The sequence below is a fragment of the Otolemur garnettii genome, unplaced genomic scaffold (assembly GCF_000181295.1).
Source record: "Otolemur garnettii isolate 467f Iridium unplaced genomic scaffold, OtoGar3 scaffold00068, whole genome shotgun sequence".
Taxonomy (NCBI): Eukaryota; Metazoa; Chordata; class Mammalia; order Primates; family Galagidae; genus Otolemur; species Otolemur garnettii.
The window spans coordinates 3,462,675-3,479,132 of NW_003852463.1; the positions used below are offsets into that span (position 1 = coordinate 3,462,675).

Sequence of the window (16,458 nt, forward strand, 5' to 3'; positions counted from 1 at the left end):
TTTTTTTTTTTTTGAGCGGTGAGGCTTGAAGAGGCAACTTTGGAGTCTTGATACCTTGATTTTTCTATTTATTTTCATGATTGTATTTTGGGCTTCAGACACAAAAGAGTATCATAATTTCACTTCACTGTATTATTCAATGTGATGTTGTTGTACCCTTGGTTTATCTGAAGAAACCTCGGGGGGGATTGATATGTGAGTGGTTTATTAAATTATATGATTTTATGAAACAGGAATTAAGGTCAGAAGAAGAGAAAAGAGAAGGTGGGAGAATAGTACAATGGTACAGTGCTAGGGCAGTCTGGTTTCTTAATCCAAGGGACTGAGAAGTCTTGTAGAACTTACTATGGGAAGAACAAAGAGGAGAAGCATTTATCTGTCAGCTCCATTTCAAGGGTTGTTTCACTTCTGATTGTGCTTCCTGAGTGCTGTTTTTTGTGGGATTCCATGTAGTGGTATTAGAAAAGCCCCAGGGGAGGAAGCCAAAGGTGTACTGTAAGTGCCTGAATTGGTGTCAGGTACATTTTATCTTGCTTTTAAGCCAGTCCAGAACTGGTTGCCAATGGTAGCTGGAATAAGAGGAGAAGCTGAAAGGATTTGAGTGGAATTGTGATGTTGTCCAGTACAGATACATAATACTTGAGATCTTGAGATTGTGATGTTGTCCAGTACAGATACATAATACTTGAGATACAATTGCAAAATTTGAATGGAAATGCACAGTAATATTAGATGCAGTTAATGATTATGTATTAAAATGTTCTAGATCTCAGATATTTCTAAAGTAAACAGTGAAATAAGAATCCTGTTTCATTTCAGAGGAAAGCCAGGCAGAGTGTATGGTTTTTAGTGTTTTTTTTTTTCTCAATTTAAGGTACTTCATATGTATTGTTTCATTTAATCTTTGAGGGCAGCTCTGAGGTAAATTTGATTGTGTTTTTTTTATAAATGGGGGAATGTTACTAAGAGAAGTAAAGTAACCTGTCCAAGGTTATAGAATGATTCACTTGCAGGGCTTAGATATAGAGACTTATATGACTTCAGAAAGCTCATTTCCCTCCCTCTGTCTCATTATAGCACCCTGTTATTGACATCTTTCAACCTGTAAACCTAAACCTCTATTTTCAACTAGATTATGAGTATTAAAGTCATTTGTATGTACTCTTTTAGTCCTCTAGAGGTCAGTATTGGGTTGATAAAGACTACTGGAGACTGGTTTTTGATTCTCTTTATTTTAACTGAGTCTTATTTCTAGGTACTTACGGAATTTGTATTTCACAATAAACCTTTATTTAATGACATATGTAGAATGTACCATAAAACTGCTTTAACAGTTGTAAAAGTGTTAGTGACTTTTTAAGGTTAATAGTCCGGATTAGGTAATAATGCTTATGAGTTCTCTCCTCTGTGATAGGTAGGATAACACCTAAGTCATATCTTTTGCAGATATACCATTTCTTAAAAAATTGTGCCACATCTTATTCTCATATGGATTCATTTTGTTATCTATCGTCTTTATTTGGTAAATATATACCCAGATTTACTATGTATATGTTGCTATGTCTAGATTTGGAGGATTCTAGGAATGGTAAAGTGTTTCTTCAAAGAGAGAAGGGTCACATACTGGAGGGTTTTACTGTCATTTTCACCTGGATGTGCAACAAGTTTACCTTTGTAAACAGTACATTCTGTACTTAACTTACTATTTTTATGATTCCTTTTGCTTGGGATGGCCCTATGATCAGTCATCAAGGCCAGAATACTTGGAATTATTCTTATTTTCATCTTCTCTTCCATGTACTACATTTACATCAGTAAATTATTTCTGCTTCTTATATATCTACTGTTATGTTTATTCAAGTTCTTATAATTCTTATTTGAACTATTTTATTGGTTTTCTTGCTTCCAGTCTTTACTTTCTCCCAGTTGACTACTCCTTTATGTTCCTAAAGGATTTGTCTGAATTGTAAAGCTGATCCTGTTATTACCCTGCTTATATTCTTTCATCATTTCTCCCATTTCTTATTAGCTAACATCACAACTACTGTATGTGGCATCTTTAATTTTATCTCTTTTTAATCCTTTATAGCCTATGCTTTAAATATATAAAATTATGTATTATTGCGTGGATAGAGAAGGTTTTTTTTACCCATGGTCCTTTCTCATGTTATTTGCTGATTCTGGAATGGTTACTTTTTCCATTTATCTCTATTTGGAAAAATCATATTTATCTTTCAAGAGCACTGTTTAGTATCTGTTCCTTTGTCAAGCCTTCCTTGAAACTTTTCCAAGCAGATCTGATTTATTTCTCCTTTGTCCAATTATTGTCCTCTATATTGTTTTTATCATTATACTAATTGCACTGAATTATAGCCACTTAATTTGCCTATCTGCTTCTTGTAATTGTATGATGTGAGATTCATGAGTTAGGGACTCCATGGCATAATGTCTTATAACAAGTAGACATTCAACATGTTTTTGAAAGTAGAAATATGGAGAGAAGCCTCCTTGAGATGGGAAATGAGAGAAGACTTTTCTAAAAGAAGAAAAATTTTAATTGGAGTTTGTAGGAAAGGTTGGCTTTGGGCAGGGGAGATTATACGGTAGAGAAATGGTATAAGTAAGGATACAGAAATAGGAATTTTATCTAGTGTATTATAAAGTAGAGTCTCATCTAAGTGGAAGAGTCATGTTAGAAAGTACTAGGTAAGAACATTGGAAAATTAGATTCACCTTCTGTTATGATTGAATCTGTGCAATAGATTATGAAGTTTGGACTTGCACTTGTTTAAAATTTTCCCCTAATTTCTCTCATGCCTCATTGACACAATAAACAATGTGATTTAAGAAGAGCCTGGCAGCATCAAGGAGATTGTAGTGGGAAGGTGATGGGTTACCTTTTAGGTATGTTGGAAATAAGGTGATGGTAGAACACACAGTAGTAAAAGGAAACTGGAGATGTGCTGCTACATTTCAGGAGGGTGGAAAAAATGGTAAGAGAGAAAAAGGGTTAAGGGATAAACTTTGCTCAATTTCTCTGTATTAGGAAATCATAGGAGAATATATGTAAGGGAATCAGACCTCCGTCAGCTGCTTCTTTATAAAATTGTTTTTGGAGGGATAGAATAATTGATCCTGATTAATAAAAAAGATTGGTGTGTTAGAAAAGAGTACAGAAGGGCTTTTACTGGATTTTTTTGTGGACTTTAATGTCACATTTTCATTTCAATATTATTATATATATATTATTTATTTATTTTTTATTGTTGGGGATTCTTTGAGGGTACAAAGAACCTGGTTACATTGATTGCATTTGTTAGGTAAAGTCCCTCTTATAATTGTGTCCCGACCCCAAAAGGTATGTTACACACTGTGATACCTCACTCCCTTCCCTCTGCTCCCCATCCCTCACCCCCCACCATGTACTAGGTCATTAATTGTCCTCATATCAGAATTGAGTACATAGGCATAGGATTCTTGCTTCTCCATTTTTGTGATGCTTTACTAAGAAGAATGTGTTCCACTTCCATCCAGGTTAATACAAAACATGTAAAGTCTCCATTTTTTAAAATGGCTGAGTAGTATTTCATGATATACATATAGCACAGATGTTAATCTATTCCTGGGTTGGTGGACATTTCCACATTTTGGCAATGGTAAATCCAGCTGTGATAAACAGTCTAGTGCAAGTGTCCTTATAGTAAAAGTATTCTTTTTCTTCTTGGTTAGATACTCAGTAATGGGATTGCAGGATCGAATGAGAGGTCTAGTTTGAGTTCTTTGAGGGTTCTCCATACTTCTTCCAAAAAGGTTGTATTGATTTGCAGTCCCACATACAGTGTAAAAGTGTTCCCTTCTCTCCATATCCATGCCAGCATCTGCAGTTTTGAGATTTTGTCATGTGGGCCATTCTCACTGGGGTTAGATGATATTTCAGGATGGTTTTGATTTGCTTTTCTCTAATAATTAGGGGTGATGAACATTTTTTCATATTAGTTAGCCATTTGTCTGTGTTCTTTAGAGAAGGTTCTATTCATTTCTCTTGCCCAGTGATATAGGGGATTGTTGGCTCTTTTTATGTTGATTAATTTGTAGATTCTAGTTATCAAGCTTTTAAAAATGTGGAATGCTTCACAAATTTGCATGTCATCCTTGCTCAGGGGCCATGCTAATCTTCTCTGTACCATTTGAATTTTAGTACATGGGCTGCTGAACTGAGCACTATTACATGTATTCATATATTTATATTTAGTCTTCATCATTTTTGCCAATTTTTTTTTTTTTTTGAGACAGAGTTTTATTTTGTTGCTCTCAGTAGAGTGAGATGGTGTCAGAGCTCACAGCAACCTTCAACTCTTGGGCTTAGGCAATTCTCTTGCCTCAGCCTCCTAAGTACCTAGGACTACACATGCCTGACACAATGCCTGGCTATTTTTTGTTGCAGTTGTAACTGCTGTTTTAGCTGGCTGGGGCTGGGTTCAAACTCACTACCCTTGGTATATGGTGCCAGCGCCCTACCCACTGAGCACAGGCGCCACCCCACTTTTGCCAATCTTACAACATACATTGTGAATAGATAGTGATTTTTACTTGCATCTGTGGTTGTATATGTGCTGCCGAAGCGAGCACAGCATCTGTGATTGTAATATCTGTCCTGATTACTCCTTTACAGACTGGAGAAGCTTTAGTAATTAATTCTAACAGAGACCCAGGTTCAGATAGAGCATGAGAATACAACTTGAGGCTTCTTTGATTTCTAACATAGAATTTACTATCTCAATTTGCTGATTTGGTCCAAACCACTTTGCATTCCTTCAAATTGATAGGAAAACCATCAGCTAAAAAGAACAAATAATAGAACATCTAAAATTATTTCTATAGGATACTTTTCAAATTTGTATTATTTCATATTTGAATGACAGTACTTATAAGTGGCTCCTCTTAATGGCTTTTGATACATTAACATGCTTTGTTGATTGTGAAAAAAATAATTAGCTTGAGATTCAATCAAATAGGACTCATTTATGAAAAATTTTGGTTTTGCTTTACTGATAGGATAGAGTTGGGGAGCAAGTAATCCCTCTCTAGTTGAAGGCTTGCTTTTTTTTAAAAAAATGAAAGCTTTAGAGGTAGTTCTTCCTTCCTTTGGGCCTCCCCAGAGTCCTTAATCCCTTTTTGTGGGTTTTGCATTGGAATTAAGTGGGGAAGAACATTTTACTTTTGTGAAAAATTCAAAGGATGTTCTATATCTTAGTTAATTAAACTTTTGGAAGATATGTCTTAGGTATAAACCTTAATTAAATGTTTTGGATACCTTCTTACTCTCAGTTTGTTACCCATGCCATGTATTTTATGTAAATCTAACTAAAATATCAATAGGTAATATGTAGAGAAACAAGTTTGTCCATTGATTCAAATCTCTGGAATGTAGATTCTTTTCATTTTCCTGGCAGAAACTAGTTCACATAGTTCAAGTTATTTTCTGTCCTCTTATGTTTCATTTGACCAGTGCCTAGACTAACTTCTTATACTTCATATGTGTGTATTTCCTAAGTCTCATTCAGAATCTTTAGAGATGCTAATGTTTCTCCTGAACTAATTTCTATTTGTCACTAAGAGAAATATCATATATTGAATTAAAGGGTTTGTATTTTAAGAGGTCACTTTCTCAAGCCTTGTATCTTGGGATAATACAAAGTTATTACATTGAAAAAAAGAGAAAAAAGAAAGTTCCATTTGGAAATATTTTGGGAACATGCTAGATTAAACCATTTAAACCTATTTCTTTAAACTGAACTTCTCCCAGCTTTTATCCTGTTAATGTACACTGTATATAAGGAGACTACACAGCATGAAGTATTTACCATTGATTTAACCAAAGAATCCTTTTTTGTGGAACATTTTTGTCATGCTTTAAGGGACTATTGGTATAATGGAAAAATCACTGACCTGGAATTTGGAAGATCACATGTTGAACTTCTGATTTACCACTTGCTAGCTTCATGATCTTGAAATAATCCTTTGTCTTCAAGCCTCAGTTTCCTGTTTTGTGACTAAGGTCACTTCCACCTCTAATACTGGGTGATTTAATGCTTCTGTTATTGACTCTAGATTGTCACACTTTGCCACATTTTCTACTTCTTTGTATCTATTAAAACTATATTATCATTTCAGTCTCTTTTTTTTTTAAATTGAGGGGATTATACTATTAACACCTTTTCTATAAAAGTTCAGAAGAATTAAACCTTTCAAACTCTGTTGTCCATGTATTACGGTAATGGAATAGATAGATTAGTTAGTTCAAGTCACTTTCTAAAGATAATTCATTCTCCTTACTACATTTTATTGGTCTCTTACATCTGTATAACTGTTATTAAGAGTCTCCTAAGTTTAAATATATCAAAATTAATCTCAAGCTTCCACCCCTTCTCTCCCAACCATTATGGTTTCAGTATGGCTTTTTCTTGTAAGAGATAAGTACCCTGTAATAGGCATTATACTAATCTCTTGACTATATAAGCAGATATGTGTAGATTTCATTTTATGATGATTTAGTGGATGTATTTGAAAAGTCTTATGATAATATTAACTGATTATCTTTTCTCTGTGTTAACTTGGAAAATGAGTTAAGATAGGATAACTTTAGGATTAAAAATGTACATATTAATATATTTGGTTGTATTTTGACACTCAAACTTTATGTACTAAGTCTTTTTGTTGTAGTATTTTCTTTAAGATACCAACTTGTTCAAAATTAGAAATTTATTGACAAATTAATTTTTTTTCTTTTTTTCTTTCCTCTTTTGTTTTTGTTTTTGCTGTGTTTGTGTGTTTTTCTCTATCTAGGCCCAACAGCAAAGAAACCTGGATAACATCGTCTTGCAACAACCCAGAATAGGTAGCAAGAGGAAGTTAAAGAAAGATATATATATAATCTTTGATACAGAGATAGAAAGCACTAGCCCCAAGTCTGAACAGGATTCAGGAATTCTGGATGTTGAAGATGAGGAAGATGATGAAGAGGTAACTAACATTTGATTTGGGGAAGTAAGACTATTTTTAAGCTTAAACGTGGGCAAGTTGAGATGTAATGAAGAGTTTATCCATGTAATATAGTTTGTGTGATCTTCCAGATGTTAAATGCCATTTTGAGTAGGCCCCAATTTAAGGAAGCTGAAGAGACACTAAGATAATTTAGATCATGATTCTTTTAAAGAATTTAAATTTTAAATGCATTCTTTCAATTTTGAAAAGATTTAGGGCTTTTTGATTCTGTATTGACTGGGCACTACATTACAGGATGAGCACAATTTACCTGACCTATAGAGACAAGAGGACTAGGTGACTCTGCTGAAAAGATGAGCACAATTTACCTGACCTATAGAGTCAAGAGGACTAGGTGACTCTGATGAAACTATTACTAAAATAGAGTTATTATATGTGAGACAAATATTTACTTCAAAAGGGTAAGAGTGAACAAGTAGATTTATTTATTGAGAAATGATTCAGGGTGAAAATACAAAAAGATTCTAGAAAGTTGGGAATACATTTCTGGAAGAAGTAAATGCATGAATGATTATGTGGTATCTAGGAATTTTGTGACATATCTATAACCTCTTAGGTGAGTTCTGTGTCACTGTTAGGGAAGAATAGATTAAGTGGCTTAAGTAGTACATATTTTTATATTCTTCTTTGTTGTTGGAAGTATGTGCAATGTATTTTTAAAGACTGTTGTGGCATTTGAGATTCCTATTCAAATTTTTTTTTGTAAATATTATCAAAGTATTTACAAAAACTGGTTCAGTTTCTTTGTAAGGGTAGTATCAAGGAGCATGAGCCTTAGAGTTAGACTATAATCCAGTCCTGGTTTTGCTATTTTCTTTTTAAAAATTATTAACAATCATATCATATATTTTTAAAATGACTGCTGATACATGTGAGAAAGTATTTACTTCTAACGTTTTTGCCTTTGAGTGCTTATCTAATTTTGTTTCATTTTTTCATACAAAACTGGGTTTACTATTTCTTCCTTATCCTCGTCTCCTATTATACCCATACTATCCTATTATACCCTTTCTCTCCAAAAACTATGAGCAAAACCTTGTTATTGTCTAACTTTGTAACCTTAAGTAACTTTAATTTGTTGGAACTTTAATCTTCGTCTATAAAGTCTACTCCATGTAGGATTATACAAGTGTATGCCCCATAAAAGGTGGTCAACAAACATTAGTTTCACTACTCTCCCTTTCTAACTTATGTTATTTATTACCACAGTCAGTATGCTTGTACCTATTATTATTCTTTTTTTACTTCAAAAATTGATTTGACATTGTTTAAACTGTTTGAGCTGAAAAGCAAGTGAACAAATTAGTTACTCATCTAAAAAAATTAGAAGTTAAGATTGATTGTCTGAAGGACTATCATATATGTAAAATACTACCTTCTTTTACATAGTTTTCATTATTGAGGAGGAACATTTATGCCTTTTGTTGGATTTATCATTTTTAGTTAAAATTTATACTTTATGAGGTTATGTAAATGAAGTATATTAATAGTTAATGCTTAAAAAGTTCATCCTAATCTCTGTTGTACTTAGATTGCAAGAACTCCTACTAGCTCCTAATAGAGCTAAAAAAAAGTCTTTTGAGTATTATTCTAGAAATCAGATTGTCAGATATTATGTTCATCATCAATAACTATCACAGTAGTAGTACAATAAAGCATTAGTCTCAAGAAAGACTAGTTAATTCCCTTAATGTACATTTCTCATCCAGAAAGTGAAATTCTGTGAGACGCTATGGCTTATAAAAACAGATTAGACATAGTTCCTGACATTGTATAACCTGAAAAGATGGTTAATTGTTAAGATAATAAATGAAATAAATACAAAGTTCTTATATACCCTTGAGAACCTTCTGAATAGAAACCATTCTTTATCATTAGTTCACTGAAGATCCTAGATAAGTTCCTTTTAATTTTTATTCCATGTTTCTTCTTTGCTTTGTTCTATGAGGTCCAGAGAGGATAAAGAAATACTAGTAAAATTTGTTGGGGAATTCCTCATAAAGGCAGTACTATAAGAATGTACTTGAAAGTTAATATTTTAATATTTTGGGGTTTCATATCCCAAATCAAACAGAATTCATATTAAAGATTTGCTGATTAAGCTCTTAGAACAAGAATTCAGCACTTCACTGTCATCTAATGGCATCCTAGCTTAAAAAAATCCTACCTTATATTTATTTACTTCTCAGTTTGAATCTTCTTCAAGTGCACATTCTTAATCTCAAACCTCATGTAGAGAATTATTTATTTAGATGTTTCCAAACTGGTTTCTTGGCATAGTTCTTGCATGGTGTGAATAAATTCTTCAGATAAGGTCTTTCATGACCCACTGTGACGTTCTGACCTTCATTCTTGTCATTCTTCAGCAGACCCCATTGAGAACAGCATAGTTTTTGGAATATTGTGACTTTTAATCTGTGAGCATGATAACTGTGGCATAGAATCCTATAGGGCAGTGAGTTCTTAATCTATTTGGTGTCATGTATTACTTTGAGAGTTTGGTGAAATGATATGGAATGATTTCCCAGGGAAAGGTATATATATTCACTCAAAAACAGTTCTGCTTGAAATTTCAAGAGGTTCACAAAATTCATTTTACTCGTAGGACCCAAGTTAAGAACCATGTTGTAAAGTAGTGCTTCTTGAACTTTACTGTGTATAGAAATCACTTGAGAATAGTATTAAAATGCAGATTGTGATTCTGCAGGTTGGGCATGAGTCTGAGAGTCTGCATTTTTTTTTTTTTTTTTTTTGAGACAGAGCCTCAAGCTTTCCCCCTGGGTAGAGTGCCATGGCATTACAGCTCACAGCAACCTCCAACTCCTGGGCTCAAGCGAGTCTCTTGCCTCCGCCTCCCAAGTAGCTGGGACCACAGGCGCCCGCCACAACGCCCGGCTATTTTTTGGTTGCAGCCGTCATTGTTGTTTGGCGGGTCCGGGCTGGGGATCCGAACCCGCCACCTTAGGTGTACGTGGCTGGCGCCTTAGCCGGTTGAGCTATAGGCGCCAAGCCGAGAGTCTGCATTTTTAACAACATTCCAGGTGAGGATGATGCTTTTGGTCCCTGGAACACATTTTGAGTTGCAAGGCTATAGTGGACCATGAGGAAGCTTTTTTAGTATATAAATAAAACAAACCCATAATTATTTAGATCTTCTATGGATTTTCCATTATTATAATTTAAAACTTTTCTGGTAATTAATGCAATACTTGAAGAAAAAGTTATGTTTAGCTTTCTAAAATCTGTTGCTTATTATACATTACCAACATTTTAAAATGAAATTTTATAATTCTGATTTATCACGTTTAGATATTTATTCTGTGAAATAAAAACTTTTTACCTTGTGCTTTTAATGGTAATATATTTAATATGTTCTTTAAGTTGAATGGCATTTTTAGGCTATTTCTTATAATTATTGTATCTTTAGCTTAATGGCACTTAATAGGACATTGTGGAATGAGGTGAGTAGGAAAACCCAAATATCTAGAACATAGCTTTTCACATAGTAAGAAGATTATTAATATATTATTAAACCAAAATAAAATTTGTACTAGAGATGGGAAAAATTTAACAGCCTGAGGAAGATGAAGTCTCAATAGTAAATTGCGATCTTGGGTGAAAAACTACCTCTCCATGTTGAATGAACTGAAGGAGTCAGTCTTTTTTTGTTATTCTATCCCTCAACTCCTGACCCCCAGGTTTATTGAAGAGTGTTTCAAAGAAAAGTATTCCCTAGTAAAATTCTGTCTTTATTTTAATATTATTTTTGGCTGAGCTAATGAAAAGGTCATAATTAAAATACGTTTTTAAACTAATCATATATGAAAATTGAACTATATAAAACTATCAATACTTAATCAGTTTTGACCACCTTAATTAATTTGATTTTCAGTGGAAATATATATGATTGAGGGAATTTGCTTTGTATCATCCCATGATATACACAGATATTAATGTTCTCTAAATGTATACATAGGACTTTAAAAATACTCTAGAAATAGTGAACATTTTAAATTGAAAATGAATTTATGGCCCTAGAGTCATCAGGAATATCAGTTTTGAGTTGTTTGAAGATAAAATCCAAAGAAGCCCTTAAGACAGTGGTTCTCAACCTTCCTAAAGCCGCGACCGTTTGATACAGTTCCTCATGTTCTGGTGACCCCCAACCATAAAATTATTTTTATTGCTACTTAATAACTGTAATTTTGCTACTGTTATGAATCATAATGTAAATATCTGATGTGCAGGAGACCCCCAAAGGGGTCGAGACCCACAGGTTGAGAACTGCTGCCTTAAGATGATAGGTTAATATTTGTGAGGAGAACAACCACATCATCCACACCACCCATCATAGAGTATGAGTCAAATTAATGTTTGTTGACCAAATTATTCATGTCAAATTTAGCTGTTCAGATTTTGGTGCCTCTATTGAAATATAGAATTAACAAGAAGAAATTGCTAATTTAAATACAAATGCCACATAACATAAAGCCTCCTGAAATGTCTTGATGATTATGGTACTGTACTAGTTTTGAAGTAACATGATGTGTTAATTTGTTAGGACTTCCAAAAAAAATACTGCAGACTGGGTGGCTTAAACATCAAAAATTAATTTTCTTGCAATTCTAGAGGCTGAAAATTCAAGATCAAGGTTCTGGCAGGGTTGGGTTCTCCTAAGCCAGGGATCCTCAAACTTTTTAAACAGGGGGCCAGTTTACTGTCCCTCAGACCATTGGAGGGCCGGACTGTGGGCTGTGGGACAAGTGTGCTGCTAAGCAGGACAGGCAGTGGTGGCAAAAACACCCATTGGGCCGGATAAATGTTCTAGGCGGGCCGTAGTTTGAGAACGCCTGACCTAAAGCATCTCTCCTAGCTGTGTCTTCACATGCTTTTTCTCTTTGCTCACACATACCTGGTGTCTCTTCGTCCTTTTTGAGGACGTCCTTTTTGCCTCTTCCTCTTTTTATAAGGATACTAATCCTATTGGATTAAAAACCTGCCCTAGGACCTCATCTAACTTCAATTACCCCTTTAACGGCCCTGTCTCCAAGTACAGTCACATTTGGATTTAGGGATTCATGTTATGAATTTTGGGAGAGACACAATTCACTTCACAACACAAGGTGATTGGAAAGTGTACAAATCAGATTTGTATTTAAAAGGTACAATTTCTATTAGTTTTGTTCCACTAGGGCAAATCATATAATAATTTAACCATCTCCTTTTCTCACTTATAAAATAATAATAATTTGTGTCAAATACTTATAAAATTTTTTTCTATTTAACCCAAATTTCAAAATGTTTCTTGTAAAAATTTCCGTTGATAGGAAGGTAATAGAAAATAAGGATCATTCCTCAGAAAGTTAATGTGAAATAAAGAATGCTATTAAAAGTTTAGACCAGAGGTTGTAGATTCCAGCTCATGGGCCAGAAACAGCTTGCAAACTGGTTGTTGGCCTGCACAGTGCTTAAGATTTTTTAAATTAGTTGTCAACTCTTAAAAAGACAATTGAATTCACACAAAAATCTAGACTTCCAATTTAGTTTATTTCTAAGCATGGTATTAATAGGTCTTGAGTAGCAAGGTTGCAGTCAGGGATATTGTTTTTTCCATAAGCCACAATTACTACTGTGTCTGCACACTGGCCATTGCTATTTTTCATCACAATTATGCTGTTGAGTGAAAATAATATTGGTTATATTAGATGTATATTAAAAAATGGCATTTGAAAGAGATTGCTGGGGTCTATTTGAAAAAAAAAATGATGAGTATAGTCTTTTCTAAAAGTGAATATTAGTCATAGATATTTCATTTGTAAAGTATAAGTCCTGACGATTAAGTTTGTAAACTTATCCTAGAAAAAATGTTACATACCTCATGGCTGAATATCAGTCACTACAGTCACATTTGAAATACTCTTTTGGGAAGCTATGCCCCAATATCAGCAGGTAGTCCACCCTTCCAAGCAATTTTGGAACTCTTCTGGAGTGGCCATCAGAACTGTCATCATATTATCCTTGATGTCCTGAATGTCTTCCTTTCAATAATCTCTCAAAATTTCAGATAAAGCAAAAAGTCGTTGGGGGCCAGATCAGGTGAGTAGGGAGGTTGTTCCAATACACTTATTTGTTTACTGACTAAAAACTCCCGCATAGACAGTGCTGTATGAGATGGTGCATTGTCATGATGCAAGAGCCATTAATTGTTGGTGAAAAGTTTAGGTTGTTTTCATCTAGCTTTTCCCACACAGTCTTTTTAGCACTTGCAAACAGTAAACTTAGTTAACTGTGCAGTTGGTACAAATTCATAATGAACATTCCCTCTGATATCAAAAAAGGTTAGCAATATCATTTTGACTCTTGATTTGGACTAATGGCACTTTTTGGTCATGGAGAATTGGCTGACTTCCATCATGCACTTTGATACTTTGTTACAGGGTTGTATTGGTGTGATGTTTCATGGCCAGTCATAACATACCCCAAAACATTGTCTTGCCTCTCCAAAAGAACTTGGCAAACTTCACTTCTCCTTTGCTTTTGTTCATTGTTGAGCTCCTTCAGGACCATTTTTGCACAACCTTTCTCATGCTAAGATTTTCAGTTAAGATTTTCCTAACTTTCTCTATCAATACAAACTTGGTCTGCTATGCTTCTCACAGTCGGTGATGATTATGACACACAAGTCAATGAATTTATGCAGTGTTTTTATCAGTTCTACTTTGCCCTGACATCTCTTTATCAGTGTGCATTTCTCCCCTCAGAAAAGCATTAAATTCATTTGTACACTGCTGTTTCTTCATGGCATTATCTCCATAAACTTGGACTAACACATCCCTGATTTCACTTTCACTCTTGTCAAGTTTAACAAGAAATTCAATGTTTGTTCATTGCTCTAATTCAAGCTTTGATATTCTTGTGACAACACACAAAAACATGCAACAACAATAATGAATATCACTCAGCAAAATACTGCTACACATTTACATGAACACAACTGTGAGACACTGATATACTAAGCTTATGAAACCTTACTGAATTATACGTACAGTGCTGCCAGTGTAAGCCCACTGTGGCAAGTTCAGGAACTCAATTGTCAGACCTTGTATGTTTAGTAAGAGAATACAACTTAACATGCTAGCCTACTTCACTTATTCTCAATACCTATAGACCCTGTAGGCTTCTAGTTTTGCACTTCTGTTCTTAATGAAGACTGGTCTATTACAGACAAATATAGTCAAGGGAAAAGTAGGTATGTATATCCTTAAGTATAATCAAATGCCCAAAGGACAATTTATGAAGTTGAATGAAAACATTATGGTGTGTTTTAGACTATCTGTTTAGTTTTCTTATTCCAATTCTTGATCTTTTAGATCTATCCATTGGTAAAGATATATTATAGCTCATATTGATTTAAGGAATTTTTAATGTTGTTCATTATAGTGAGAGTATAAATGTCCTGTTATTTTGAATTTTTTTGCTTCAATCATAAACTTCTGTCTGTCATTTCAGGTCTTCTAGAATTTCTCCTTCATATTTGCATTGATTATTCAACTCCATTTTGCCCTGTGCTAAGTTGCTAATAACTCGTACTACTGAATGTACTCTTTCCATCCTTGTTTAGAATACTCTATTCCATTGTTTGACTGTACCATAGTTTATTCAGCCAATCTATATATGAACACTTAATGATTTCCAAAATTTTCCTATTAAAAAGTAGTATTTCACCTGTATAGTTATTAGAATAGCTAAATTAAAAAAGAATACTGACAATATCAAGTATTGGTAAGGATGTAGGCCAAGTGAAGCTCATATACTGGTGTAAGGTTGTTAAATGGTATAGTCACTTTGGAAAAGAATTTGGGAGTTTATTATAAAGATGAACATATACCTACCATATATGACCTAGCAATCCCACGTCTAGGTATTTAGCCAATGTGTTAAATACCTAGAAGACTTAATGAAGACTGGTCTATTACAGACAAATATAGTCAAGAGAAAAGTAGGTATGTATATCCTTATGTATAATCAAATGGAAAAGAATTTGGGAGTTTATTATAAAGTTGAACATATGCCTACCATATTCAGGTTGAACTGAATATGTAGAGCAACTTTGCTTATACATTACCAAAGTTAGAAACACCCTAAATGTCCTTCAGTGGATGAAAGGATAGCAAACTATGATATAGCCATAATTGAGGTGTGAATCCCAAATGCATTGTGCTAAATGGAGCCAAATTAAAAAGGCTACATATTATATGGATCTATTTATAAGGCAAAACTCTAAGGACAGAAAATAAGATCAGTGCTGAGGACTGGGCGTCAGGGAACAATTTGACTACAAAGGGGGCATGAGGGAATTTTTTTGGATGGTGAACTGTTTCTTTTCATGTTGATTATGATGGTGGATTCAGGATTATATGCATTTGTCAGTACTTAGAGAATTGTTCACTAGAAAGGCTGAATTTTGCTGCATGTAAAACACCTCAAAACTTGGAAAAAAATCTAAAACTAAGAATTGTTCTTTGATACAATCAGAGCTATATCCTCAGGGTAGGTTACTGGAAGCAAGATTATTGAGCCAAGAGGTAAATATAGTTTTGTTAGATAATGTCAAATTCTCCTCCATAGAAGTTATAATATTTCTATATACCCCACAACCCACCCCAGCAACGTTTCCTTGCAGCTTCTTTAAGAGAATGTTGTTTTAGGCTTTTGAATTTTTACCAGTCTGATAGATGAAACATGGCATCTCTGGGTATTTTAACTTGCATTTGCATTCCTGTCACTATGGATAAAGTTGAGTATCTTATAAGTTTTTTTATTTTTGGTAAACTTAGGTCTTTTGTCTATTTTCCTCATGATTTGGGTTTTTTCCCTTAAGTTTTTCCAAGTTCTTTATATATTAGGAATAATAGTTCTTTACTTATAATATTATAACTTTGTTTAACTTACTTTTGCTCACCTTAATTTTTCCTTCTCTCAAACTTTTTATATTTATTGTCAGATATAGGGCTAAATTGTTTTTTTTTGCCTAACAGTTCAGAGTTTCCACACATATAATGGATACTTGTTAAATAAAAGACCAGTTGAATGTTTTTACTTCACCAGTATTCAGTTTTAAATAGAGAATACTTGAGAGACTCTCCTCCAATTTTGGCCATAGGGTTTTTGTAATGCCTCAGTAGGGAGAAATGGTGGTTTTCCCTGATTTTCTTCTGGTTAGGGCAAACACTTGAATAAATTAAGTGGTAATCTATTTAGAAATTTCTCAGAAAGGGTCCCAATAATTTATGAGATACTCCACAGCAATATTCCTTATTTTTTATTTTAAAGTTCTAAATTTTATTTCATTAACTTAGAAGATGAACAAAATGTGTATTTTAAATCTCATTA

The 16,458-nt window shown here is 33.8% G+C and overlaps 1 protein-coding gene and 1 non-coding gene across 3 annotated transcripts in view; one reads left to right on the plus strand and one right to left on the minus strand.

Annotated features, from left to right (window-relative positions):
• Positions 1 to 16,458, plus strand: part of EXOC6B (exocyst complex component 6B) — a 615,941-nt gene that overhangs the window by 230,989 nt on the left and 368,494 nt on the right. For both annotated transcript variants that reach the window (XM_003793416.3, XM_023515268.1), the window contains exon 7: positions 6,847 to 7,023. In XM_003793416.3, the coding sequence (XP_003793464.1) occupies positions 6,847 to 7,023 (177 nt within the window). The remainder of the gene's footprint in view (positions 1 to 6,846; positions 7,024 to 16,458) is intronic.
• Positions 4,116 to 4,222, minus strand: LOC111726507. Its single transcript, XR_002774270.1, has one exon. It is a non-coding gene; the product is annotated as a U6 spliceosomal RNA (small nuclear RNA).